Raw genomic sequence first — 13,120 nt, 5'->3', positions numbered from 1 at the left:
TCACTAACACAGATTTAGACAGATTTGTGAACAATATTTGAAAGGAATAGGTATTTTGTTTATATAATAAAAGTTTTAGAGGTTTTAGTTTAACTCATAAAAAATGGTAGCAAAAACAAAAGTGATGTGTTTATATTTTTGTTTAGTGTACAGTTATCTTTGTTAAAAGGAAATAAGTGATTGGCAACACTAAATTGGCCCTAGTGTGTGAATGTGAGTGTGAATGTTGACTGTCTATCTGTTTTGGCTCTGTGATGAGGTGGCGACTTGTCCAGGGTGTACCCCGTCTTCTGCCCGAATGCAGCTGAGATAGGCTCCAGCATCCCTGCCCCCCGCGACCCCGAAAGGGACAAGCGGTAGAAAATGGATGGATGGAAGTGCCCACCAGTCATTGGGAGGCACACAGCGTACAACCAATAGTCCCATTAGATAGTGTGCATGGACACTGGGACTTCACATGTGGATGTGCTTGACTATTTGAGAAATCAGATTAATTTAGTGCATGGAAACGCAGTGTGTGCTTCAGTGTGGTGCAAACTAGCAGTGATATGCTCCAATTGGTTCCCAAGTTGGTGACACGCTCAGTCATGTTTTTGATTATTTGTTAATTTTTACTCCATGATCTGTGAGGATTATTCAGTCAACCGCTTCTTCTTTTCAGCACTCTCCTCCACACCCACTTTCTTCCTTCCCATGGTTTGAAAACAAAGTTACGTCGATATCTTGCTATAAACTAATGCGAGTAAGACCAGATGTTTTGGGCGGATCTTGCCCGGTTCACTGTGACATTTGCCATGCCAGGTAATGACAGGGATGCTTACAACTCAAATTTTTGCTTGCAACTCGAAGCATAAAAATTAGCCGAGGGACGGCTCTAGTTCTTAAACCACTCTTAAGTTGAGGTACCACTGGGTACCTCAAGTACATGGGTACATACCATTTTGAATACCCATGTTTTCTGAATGGTGTCCTTTTATTCTACTAGATCATTAAAAGTATTAACTCTCCTCTTCTCTCAAACAGTTGTTCAGTAATTCTGTGTGTGTGTGCGTGCGTGTGTGTGTGTGTGTGTGTGTGTGCGTGTGTGTGTTTTGCAGGGCTTCTGTTTGTCATCGTTAATGACCATCTGACTTTGGCCTTGAAGTCTTTTACTGGGCAAGTAGAGCGGGAGGCAGAGACAGGGAGAGGGCGGGAGCTGAAGGGAAGCCTATTCACTCCAAGAAGGACATAGGAGAGGAAGGGGAACAGCCAGAACAGAGGATGGATGGACAGAGGGAGGGAAGGTCTGTGTGTGTGTGTGTGTGTGCGTGTTGGGGAGTTCTTAAAAAGAGGGGGCCAGAGAGAAGGATGTGTGCCGCGGGGTTAGTGAAGGATGATAATTCAACGTTAAGCCTCCTAGAAAGACCAGCTGGCCCCTCTGGAGTCAGATGTCAGCCTCCACAGCCAGGACTTGCTCTGTGTGTACGAGTGTGTGTGTGTGTGTATGTGTGTGTGTGTGTGTGTGTGTTGGCAGTCATGCATGTATGTACATGTATATGTGTGCGTGTTGTTGTCAGTGGCAGCGTTTGACTGCTGGAAGGAAAACACCTGCACAAGGAGCTGTAGATTTTATCAGTCTAAGCTGCCTATCTCAGTGAGTGTGATTGGTCAGATCACACACACACACACACACACACACACACACACACACACACACACACACACACACACACACACACACACACAGGCATTGCACACTTACACACACATGCACGGATGCGCACACACACACACCATCTGCTAGTTGGTTAGGGCTATTGTTGTGCACCATTTGGGTTGTGTGTTGAGGTTTGGCTTTGTGCTGATCTTGACCACCAGTTAGCCAGCTGGCCTGAGTTTGATTTCCACTTGATTGGAATAGAAAGAACACTAGTGCATCAACCAAACAGTATACAAACACCCACATTTCACTAGCATGCAAACTATGTGGCAGATAAGGACATCCAACTGCCCCATTCAACATTTCCGAACTTTAAAAGGTGTTGTCGATGTGAACGCACGCTTCATCGTCTCTGGTTCCTTAGGCCACGCTAATCTAAACTAGCCAGGTCATGCTGTGCTCCTTATTAAATGGGTTGAATTATTCAGCATTGTCAGTGTGTGTGTGTGTGTGTGTGTGTGTGTGTGTTCTTGTATTTCTACCCTTCTTGAGACACTACAAAGGAAAAGTACCTTTAATATGAGGACCGGTGAACAAGTTAGGACATAAATCATGGTCCCGATACGGAAAACCATTGCATCTAATAGAGAATTCCTCATTTGTACCCCTGGTGGTCAAAATGAGGGTGGTCCCAAAAAGGATTTTTCAAATTGACTGTGTGTCACTTTTAAAAGTGCTCCCCCTCTGGTCAACATATGAAATATCAAGTGTGTGTAAAAATTTGAAGTGCTGCCCCTTTGGCCAACATATGTAATAACAAGTGTGTGTAAGACATTAAATGCGCCCCCTTTGGCCAAAATTTATACAAAAAATCTAATAAATACGTACATAAAGACATACTGTAATAACTTGAAGTAAATAATGAAGATTAAAAAACAATTACAAACAAAAAATTCAACAACAAAAAATAAATAAACTTAAAGCAGTCTTTTTCTCACAATGTGTCAACTTTTTTCTTACAAAATTGGGAACAATTTCTCATATTCTTTCTGTTTCTGTAATATTGCAATATTTTCTCGTAAAAGTATTACTTTTTAATGCAAAATGGTGACATTTGTCATATAAAGTTCTGACTTATCACAATATTGCAAATGTTTTGGTTCTTGTAAAATACTGACTTTTTTGAGTAAAATTATTTTTGTCATAATTTTGCCAAGTAAAAATTCTGATTATTATAATATTACCAAACTTTTAAAGTTTTCTTATAAAATTGTGACTTTTGTCGAGTAAAATTCCAACTTTTATCATAATATTGTGCAAATGTTCAGTTTCTCTTGTAAAATTTTGACTTGCGTTGAGTAAAATTACGACTTTTTTTTAATACTGCCACAATTCTTACAAGTTTTTCTTGTGAAATTGTGACCTTTTTGTTGTGAAATTCCAACTCATTTTTCACAACAAGCGTTTTTATATTGGCATAGTATACATATGTTATTCATGTTGTAAATACAAATCTTTATATATCTAGAAAGGGTGGTCCTAAAGAGGTAGGCATTTTTCTCGGGTCTCAAGAAGGTAACAAATACAAGAATGTGTATGTGTGTGTGTGTGTGTGTGTGTGTGGGGGGGGGGGGGGGATGCGTGTGTGTGTGCGCGTGCGTGTGTGTGCGCGTGTGTGCGCACGCACATGTGCACTCATGTAAGCATGGTTACAGCTGGCCTGCTGCTTTCTTTAATCAGGAGATGGCCAGTCTGCATGAATGCCTGTATTGTTGGGTCATGTGTATTCAGAGCCACGGTGTGTTTGATTGTAAGAGCGTGATTGTGTGTGTGTGTGTGTGTGTGTGTGTGTGTGTGTGTGTGTGTGTGTGTGTGTGTGTGTGTGTGTGTGTGTGTGTACATGCGTGCGTGCATGTGTGTGTGGGACTCAACAGGGGTATGGTGATCACAGTGCTACTACGCAAGGCTGCATGTCACAGTGTCACCAGGTCAATGGTGCTAAATTGCGCTATTTATTGCCGGGGTCATGTGATTTCTGATTGGGGAAGTAAAAACCATTCAAATGTGGTGGTGTGTGTGTGTTTTTTGCATATAGACAAGTTCGCCTCTTAGATATTTCATCAATGTGCCATTTGTCTTTGCGGTGTAGGTCGAAACGAGTTGATAGCCAGATACATCAAACTCCGCACAGGAAAAACACGGACAAGAAAACAGGTATGAATAGAAGATTGTGTTAAAATCTATCTTGTTATGTCTATTGAGTAATTTTCATATACATAAGTAATATATATGAAATGAATGAACAATTTGGTAAAATTGCACATAGCTTGTTTTCATATGTATACAGTATATATTAAATGACATTATTAATTAAAAGTTATAAAATAATACCTCAGTCATTTACCCAGTAGAGGTTATTCCTGCTATTTTCAAATGCTGTACCGGTAAATAGATGTCTCTGTTGTTGGGGGAGTAGTATGTGTGTGTGTTGGTGCGTGCACGTAAAGAGTCCTTTCATAACCATGGTAACCTGCTGTTGTTGTTTCCTCCTGTTTTTCTATTTGCTGTTAATGCGCACTCCACTCTGCCGTACGCTACTCTGTTCTACAACAGCACTGTCATCTCATTTGCTCTGCTCAAATTTACTCTCCTTACCTCTCTTCTTCTCTCCCAGGTATCAAGTCATATCCAGGTCTTAGCCAGAAGAAAATCAAGGGAGTTTCAATCCAAAATAAAGGTATAACTAAGGCTGTGAGAATGATACACAATACATTAAATGTGTTTGTAAATTTGCATGTGCTGAGAAACCCACCTGACAACCTTCCTATTGCATCTTAACTTTTTATAGTGAAATTAAATGACGCTGAGAAGAATACAATACTCAAATCCTCTTAGAGCGGACTTAGCCAGACTGCCTCTAGGTCATGATAAAATGTTTCATGCCAACAAAGCAAAAAAAGGCGCTCACTACTTAAGGTTTGCGTGTATTGAAACACGTGCAAACTTGATATGGCACACAAAGCTGTTCTACTAAACTTGTGTGCAGAGGATTGCGTCTCTTAAGTGAGCAAAATAGAGAGCGCAATTAATTTAGTGTATCTGTCTTCATGAATATGCAGAATATATTTATATATACGTTATTTAGTACGTTTAGAAACAACGTACAAACTGGCAGCTGCACAGAAATAGCTGCGAGAAGAGGGGATCGTGCTGCAGTTCCGTTCCGATGCAGTCAGGTTCTGACATTTTCAATCTGTCAAAATCTGTCTATTTAGCAATATCATTTTATAGCTGCTGGAGGGGTTAATTGAAGCTGATTCAATCGATGCCTTTTGGTGTCTCCTGGCGTTATTTTCAGTTTTCTATATATTTGAATATGCAATATGCATTTTGTTGCCTCTGGAACAATCCAGCACACACTCAGTTAGTGACAGCATCTTCTATGCAGAGCGTACCTTCAGCTTGCTAAAAAAAAGTGTGTTTTGTTGTAGATGCACCAGAGGACTGCTTTTAAAATACCCAGTAAAAATAGTACATATCTCCTGCATGTTTGAAAATATAGCAAAACGCTGCAGGTAGGAGCATAATTATAACATGAATGTGCAGTAAATGAGTGTTTCAATGGTGAAAGCTGGTATAGTACATAAGTGCAAAAACCTAATGTATATAGGGTGGTCTGCACCAGAGATCAATTGTACAAACAGACATAGTAGATCACATGCAACACTCCCACTACACACAATTTTATGGTTTTCACACAGTGTTTAGGACGTGGTATTTGGATCTTATTAGATCAGGCCCAAAATGCGCTAGCTCGATGCTACTTTACATTGGATTTAACACAGCCATTCTACCGATTAAGATCAGAGATTTTACATGGTGATTTAATCACCCCCAAGTTTGGCAATGAGAACTACAATTAAGATACAAGTTACAATCAAACAGCTGGTGTGTAATAGGTGCACTATATACAGTTTAAACACTTTGTTGGGTTCAACAAAAATAAAGACCGGTACATTAAACTCAATGGCAAAGGCTACTTCCTAGCTCGGCAACACATTGTAGTCTATACGCTAATGCACTGCCATCTAACGTCTTGGAAGTGCAACTGCATGCGAAGTTGACTATATAATACAGTACAGTACAGTAGTGGCAAATCAGACACAAAAGTGTAAGAAACATAACAGGATAGTATGCTCAGTATTAAATGTTAATAAAAATAATTAATCTTTTTTGTGTATGTATAAATATGATATAATATATGCGTGTGTGTATATCTGGGTATAGTTTAGTGCTCGGAATCTTTGGGCACCTCACGATTCAACTACAATTAAGATTCAGGAGCTACTATTCAATTAAAAATTGATTAATGATACATCTTTAATTTATGTATATTGATGCAGTTTTACATTTCATTTTGTTTCACTAAACAAGCGTTTATCACTTGCAACTTTATAAAACAGTGCATTTGCAACAAGAAACAGTTAAATTAATTCCCACATTCATTAAATTAATGGAAGTGTGTGCAAAACTGGAACATAGGTACCCTAAAATAAAGGAGCTAGTTAGATCACTCGTTGAAGTGGCTCGCTGCAGTCATTTAAATTTTAGAACTGTCTGCATTAGTTGTCTTACAATAAATTGATCGCTTATTAAAGTTTACTAATCGATTTTATAATGGTCCATGTCCGAATTGGGATGCATCTAAAAATCAATTATTTCCCCCACCTTTAGTGTATATGTATATGTAAATATATGGTCTGTGCGTGCGTGCATATATTTTATTGTTTTATTTTATTTTTTTGTAGGATCACAATGCCAAGGAGAAAGCTCTGCAGAGCATTTCGTCCATGTCCTCTTCTCAGATTGTCTCAGCCACTGCAATACACAGCAAACTGCTACCTGGAATAGTGCGGGCCAACTTTCCTAACACACAGGTAAAACACGTGATTATGCATTGCTGGGTTCCAATAGGAATTTTGTAAAAAGTTATTCTCGAGTTCCTAAAATAACCCATCATGCAAGGAAAACAGTTGAAACAACCAAACAACGCAGAGAAAGGTTACTGCTGTGTAGAACCTTGACAACACGATCACGTTTGCAGTGACCACTTTGTTTATGTCTAAATAATTTAAAAAAAAAACAGTAAATGCCTGTTTATGATTTATTAACTTTTTAATTTCCATATACTTACATTTGAGCAGTTTTCTTTAGAAACTTGGACATGGATTTAATTGTGTTGTTTTAAGTGCATACGGTGCAATGTTTAACATCAAGAAAACCTCACTAGATACTGTTAATAAAGCAGATTAATACATCTCTTGTAAACTGTATATTCAGTAGCAAAGACATAGTGTATCTTGGTATCGCTTAACATAGTTGGGTAATAAGGGAGTCACTTAAAAATGTAATGAGACGAAACATTAACTTTTCACTATTAAAACAACCACAAATGCTGAATAATAGATGAGAGCAAAATATTTGGCTTGCAACTGTAGAGGAACTGCAAAACCTAAATGTATACAGTAAATATATGTAACACGCAAATTGCTTGAACACAAATAAACAAATTGAACTGTCAATATCATTATTTTAGGCCTTGGCGATATGGCCTAAAAATATAACTACATTTTTTCACAAAAAATTAGATTTCAGATTTTTTCCCTACTTTAAAATAAACAAACATTGCATACAAATAAAAGAGATAATTCTAAACATTTTTAAAATGTTATTTAATAAAAAACTAGTACCGTAGTTTGAAATTACACTAAATACACTGCATCTCACTCTTGGCAAGATTCTAATTTGTATGTTGTTCTTTTTAAACCAGATATAAGTTGTACTTTTTATGGAACAATTTTCAAATAATTAAGTTATGAGCTTCCCTTGAGAAGCAATACTTCTGCTTTCATAGAATACTTTTGACAAAAATGTGGCATTTCACATGCAAATGCTCTCCAACATTGAAGTCAATAAAGTGCAAACTTCAAACTTCTGTCTTGAATAACACACTTCTGTAAATAAAAATATAGTATTAAACATTCAATCCAAATAAATAATGAAGTAAAACATTGAGAGGACTTTAGTTTGTTTCAGTAAATGGATAAAGTAAACGCAGCCTTTTTCATTCACACATCTTGGTGGTGTGCAAAATGACTGCTTTAGTGATCGCTCGAGGCATTGTGCTTCTTTCTCATCATACATGGTGTCATCATACACATCTGGTGTAAATGATTCTACCATAGTAAGGTGATTTTTAACCCTGTAGTTTTTTTGTTGTTGCTCTTATTCGCCTCGTAAAGATTTGTATATACTACACTGGGCTTGAGGCTTCGGTTTCAGATGCTGGAATAAATTAGTTGTGCTGCTGCCTTTTTTAAACAAACTTTGCACTGTGCAGTCACTTGTTCCATGGCTGTTTCCGCAAAACCAATGTACTGATAACACTTTTTTCCTTGGGAACAATTGTCTCGCTCTTGTTAGCATTAGCATGTTTTGATGTTTTGCTATGTGTACGGCTAAGGAACTAATGGGGCGGCGCAAGCTATGTAAGCTCCTGAGGGACAAAAAGTATGCCAGAGCAAGGGGAGAAAAAAAATGTTTTTTTTATTTTTAAATTGTCTGCAACAAAAATCTTGACTATATCGATAAAATTGATATATGGCCCAGGCCTAAAATATTCATCAAATACGTACTTACCCATGAACAAATAAGTCCAACATTGCCTTTAATGGCTTAATGCCTAATTTGTGGACCTGAACAGATGTCAAGAAATGATATACCGCCATACTTTTGCACTTCTTGAACTCAAAGAGGGTGTAAGTGTGGGCGACCAGATAGTTTGAATCATCACTTTGATAATGTTGAATTTTTAAAATCTTGTACAAAAAGTATTTATTCGTAAGAGTTTATTGAACCACTCCATCACATTCACATATTTTATAGTTGTTTTTTTTTGCCTCTAAACCGTTATAACACTCTGGCAACGGTGCGGTCTGTACGGTAGCCATACTGAAGGGTTGTTACCCAAGAAAAGACAACAGAAGTGCCTCCAGGTCACTTGGTTGCATCCCAGCAATACCAAACTCCATGAAAATCTACTCCCTGAAGAAAAATGGACATTAAATCACACCGTGGGTGTTTGGTACTGTAGACCTCCCATCTTCAACGTATTAATGTTGTGTTTTATTTTCAGCTGTGGCAAGGGATGATCCCTGGTGGACAATCCAGTTCCGCCTCAGAAGAGTGAGTCACATTACTGACTACTTTAAGAATCTTTGTTGAGTTCAATATAAAATGGGTTCCAGCTTAGACAAAAGTCCATATTTTAGTAAATGTTTGTACAATTTCAATATGAACTGCAGTACTGCATACCAGTAGATGAACTTTCTACAGTATTTAATAACAAAGCCAAAACAACAACAATTCGCTGAACTGTCCTCATTTTCAGCCGCCCTGCCGACACACACAAACGCTGAGGCCGGCTCTACGCAGGGAAAATAGGGGCCAGAGCCCAAATCAAAATTTTTGAAGTTGAGAAAGTACATTTTGATATATCACAAAACTGATATATTACAAGTTGACAACATTATTGGCAGTAGCGAAGAAATTAGCTGAAAAAGGGACATGATACATTTTCACTCATCTCTGTCCTTCGGTTGTCAGGCTGCACGAGTCCGCCCACACACACAGAGAGACACACCCCTCCCCTCAGCCTTCAGTAAACCAGTGTCGACCAATGAAAACCAGACAAAAATGTAGTCAGAAACGCAATCAAATCATACTTAATTTCATCTTGTAGTTGAGTGGGACAAGTTCGGAATATAGCCAATCACACACAGCTCCTTAGTAGAGTACATATGACAGAGGGTGGGTTTAGTTACGGAGTAGAGCCAATCAGATGCTTTTCCTTGTGAGATGAGGAAGTTGAATTTCTCACCGGGAGTGCCAAAACAAAAAATGTGTGGATTTAAAGTGAGGGAGAGTAAAGAGGACAATTTTTTTTGGGACACTATATGATGCCATCAGCAGGCGAGTCATCATGACAACTAAGTTAAAGCTATGTGTATTTGCTGCTTCTACCACACTCATAAACAAGTTATGATGAAGGCATGCATCACAACTTTGTTTCACAACACACAGAATGCCGAAACTTTGAGGCAGGATGCAAGTGACCTGATGATAAACTATAGTTTAAGAAGAATGTTTTTGTATTTTTCATAAGAATACTGTACTTTTCAGTTATGTAAATATTGACTATTGTGTGATGTCCTACTTAAGGTTCATTTCAATTTTGGAATTAGGCCATCTAGTTCAAATAAATGTTGTGATGGTTGATAAAATGTGGATGAAGGCTACTTTATTTTACTTTTATTTTTTAGTTCCCCCCCCTGAGGGATTTCCACCTTATTGTGGTTAAGGTGACCTTAACCCTTGATTTCCACGGGATGCGAAACTGCTGCGGAACGTCACCGTCACGGCGGCGGACTCTTTCCGTTTTTATTCAAGTCAATGTGTCCGTTTCCGCTGCCTATAAATAATATAAATAAATATGTGCAGGACTTTTATTATTGCCGGTCGGTCGCTGCAACACGGCGTTTCAATTCAGCTAAAATATTTGTATGTTGGACAGGAAGTCATGCACAAATACTAAATACATTTTCCGGTTTACTTTCAAAATGAAATAGCCCTTCTTCAAGGCGGATCGTATTTTAAATTTTTTAACGTCCTAATGAGCTGGGACGGCCATGAAGTCAACATGTCAAAGGTTTTCTGATGTAATTTGATCTTGTTGACACAAATGTTGATTCCGGAGGTCCAAAATTAAAGAATTATATACAGGCAGCTATGTGCGGATATGGGGTCCTGTGTCAAATGCCAGCTGATACGTGGGCCGGTAAAGCAAAGCGTGGTTCGTGGGAGTTGTGTGTGTCTATAACGCTAGCCAGGGATGATGTTGCTGTTGTGTTGTTGCTTGCTACAAAAAGAAATAAAGTGGTTGTTCTGCAAGGCAAAACTGTCGTCGTTTCCACGAGTCAAGTCAGACGCGCCGGCCTGTGGGTATTGATGGACAGCAAAGCTTGAGATGTTCCGCTATGTTTACTTCAGCGTTTACTTTGTCAAATGATTAAGCACGAATTTGTGAGATCTCGTAAAAGTCTGCGCTATTTCGCTGCAGAGCGGAGCCGCAACAAAACAGCGATGAGGATTGCCGGACGGCAGATGGCGGCCTGTTTCGTGGCATTTACGTTACGCGGGCGTTCCGCATCCTGTGGAAATCAGGGTCAAGAGCTATACCAGCAGGAGCTTAGTCTTCAGGTAGGACACCCAAGTTGTACAGGTCTGAAGGTAGAAGCCTGACGAAGTGCAATCTACTTCTCCAGGTTGACGTTGGACACATAGCTAACAACCAAATTCAATGAATAAGGCAAGTTACTACTGTATAAGCAAAGACAAAAAAGTGCTGGAGCATGATGGAGGAACGTGTACATATGATGCCCCCTTCCCATTTCTGACTGCCCCCTTATATATGCCTGCCCAGAACCAGCCCTGACACACACACTGTCACTAACCCTGTGGTGCACTCAACTGTTTGAAATGATATCACAAAACTCCTTACCTTTAAAAGCCAGGTTGCTACAACAATTAAGAATCCATCCATCCATCCATTTTCTACCGCTTGTCCCTGTAAAAAATAAAATCCACTTTACCTTGTTGGTTAATCTTTTTGGTGTGCATCAAAAGAGAGGGTTTGGGGAGTTGTTAAATTGCTGCGGATACTTCCTGAATATTTCAAAGCACACTTCTATTGCTTTCTGTAGACTCATATTGATCTAACAAAACTAAATGTTGTGAAAAGGCAAAAACACAAAATAAGACAATAAAATAAATTGCACAGTGTAAGATGATAGTGGTTATGATGTGTCTCCTTCTATTTTGAGCTGGCTAACAACAGCACTGCTGTGCTGACTGAATGAGCAATCAGCCCACCCATATTGGATGAAACGTCCGTACACTGAGACAAGATGTGTAGATTAAAGTACATGTTCATATAGTCTGTCGTTTGTAAATCAACGCATTTGTACAATGAGGTGTTCGCAAAATCGAGGTTTCACTGTAATGCTCTACCACTCGTCGTCTACTTTATAACTTAATATGTAGCAACTAGATGTGAAGTTAACTGTTTCAGAGAAGTTGGCATATTTTTTTACTCTGGTTTGTGATTAGAATGGCCTAAACTACATATTTGATTTAATAGGCGGTCATGGTGGACTAGCATGGACTGGATATGGACATTTGATTAAAGTTACTTGATTGATTGGGTAAACGCTTGCGAGGAATGTTCTAAACACCTGTGTCAATACCAGTGTCGCACTAAGCAATAATTTTGGCCATGAGTGTCTGGATAAAGCTAATTTTCCTGTAGAGGTTTTTCCATTATGTAAAATAGGCAGGCCGTCAATATTAAAGCAGTTTTCTTGTAGAGACTTACTCAACAGCCAAATTGCCTCAAGGAATAAAGAACTATTGAGCAATATTTTAACAATAAATTAATAGATTATTATACATATCCCAAGTCTGGACATGGAAACCTAAGAGAAAAGAAAGACAATTTTCCAGTTAGCAGAATCTTTCTTTTGAGCAAAAGTCACGTGACTATCTGATGGTAATGATGATATAAAGGCCCCTTTTGCTTTTGAACACTCTCGACCTCTGTGCTTGTGTCATTGTTGCTTAAAGTCACGGACCACACTGTAATCCCTTCCAGTACAAAGCCGCTACAATGTGCCTGGCAATGCTGTGTCCTTTCAGCCTTTTTAAGACTGCCCTTTCTGTATGCCTGTTTCTTTCAGCATCAAGCCATTCTCACAGCAAGCCTACTCAGTGCAGACAGCAGGGACGACCACAATCACAGGTGAGAGGGACGGTACGGCAATTATCTCTTTTCTCTGGAACGAACAGGTGGTCCTCTTTCTTGCCATTTAGGTGGAGGCTTCTCTCTAGAGTGTTTTTTAAATGGGCAAAGTCACTGTGAGGCTTGACTTGTGGGGAGGTCGGGGGTCAGTCTGTACTTAAATAACAGACTAACTTTCTAACCATATAATTTGTGAAAATACAAACCCCAAAACCAGTGAAGTAAATAAAATAAAAACAGAATACAATGATTTGCAAATCCTTTTCAACTTATATTCAATTGAATAGACTGCAAAGACAAAATATTTAATGTTTGAACTGAGAAACGTAATTTTTTTTGCAAATAATCATTAACTTAGAATTTCACATTGCAAAAAAGTTGGCACAGGGGCATTTTTACCACTGTGTTACATGGCCTTTCCTTTTAACAACACTCAGTAATTGTTTGGGAACTGAGGAGACCAATTTTTGAAGCTTTTCAGGTGGAATTCTTTCCCATTCTTGCTTGATGTACAGCTTAAGTGGTTCAACAGTCCGTTGTGGTATTTTAGGCTTCATATTGCGCCA

General features: G+C 38.7%; 1 protein-coding gene across 1 annotated transcript in view; it reads left to right on the top strand.

Annotated features, from left to right (window-relative positions):
- The window catches only part of LOC133641820 (transcriptional enhancer factor TEF-1-like), a 124,357-nt gene that overhangs the window by 87,098 nt on the left and 24,139 nt on the right, over positions 1–13,120 (top strand). Inside the window, exons 3-7 of the mRNA XM_062035859.1 lie at positions 3,789–3,853; positions 4,314–4,376; positions 6,448–6,576; positions 8,835–8,884; positions 12,493–12,554. Coding sequence (XP_061891843.1) covers positions 3,789–3,853; positions 4,314–4,376; positions 6,448–6,576; positions 8,835–8,884; positions 12,493–12,554 — 369 coding nt within the window. The remainder of the gene's footprint in view (positions 1–3,788; positions 3,854–4,313; positions 4,377–6,447; positions 6,577–8,834; positions 8,885–12,492; positions 12,555–13,120) is intronic.

Source organism: Entelurus aequoreus, linkage group LG24 (genome assembly GCF_033978785.1).
Source record: "Entelurus aequoreus isolate RoL-2023_Sb linkage group LG24, RoL_Eaeq_v1.1, whole genome shotgun sequence".
NCBI lineage: Eukaryota > Metazoa > Chordata > Actinopteri > Syngnathiformes > Syngnathidae > Entelurus > Entelurus aequoreus.
The sequence above is the reverse complement of the archived record's forward strand: the minus strand, read 5'-3'. Positions and strand labels throughout refer to the sequence as shown.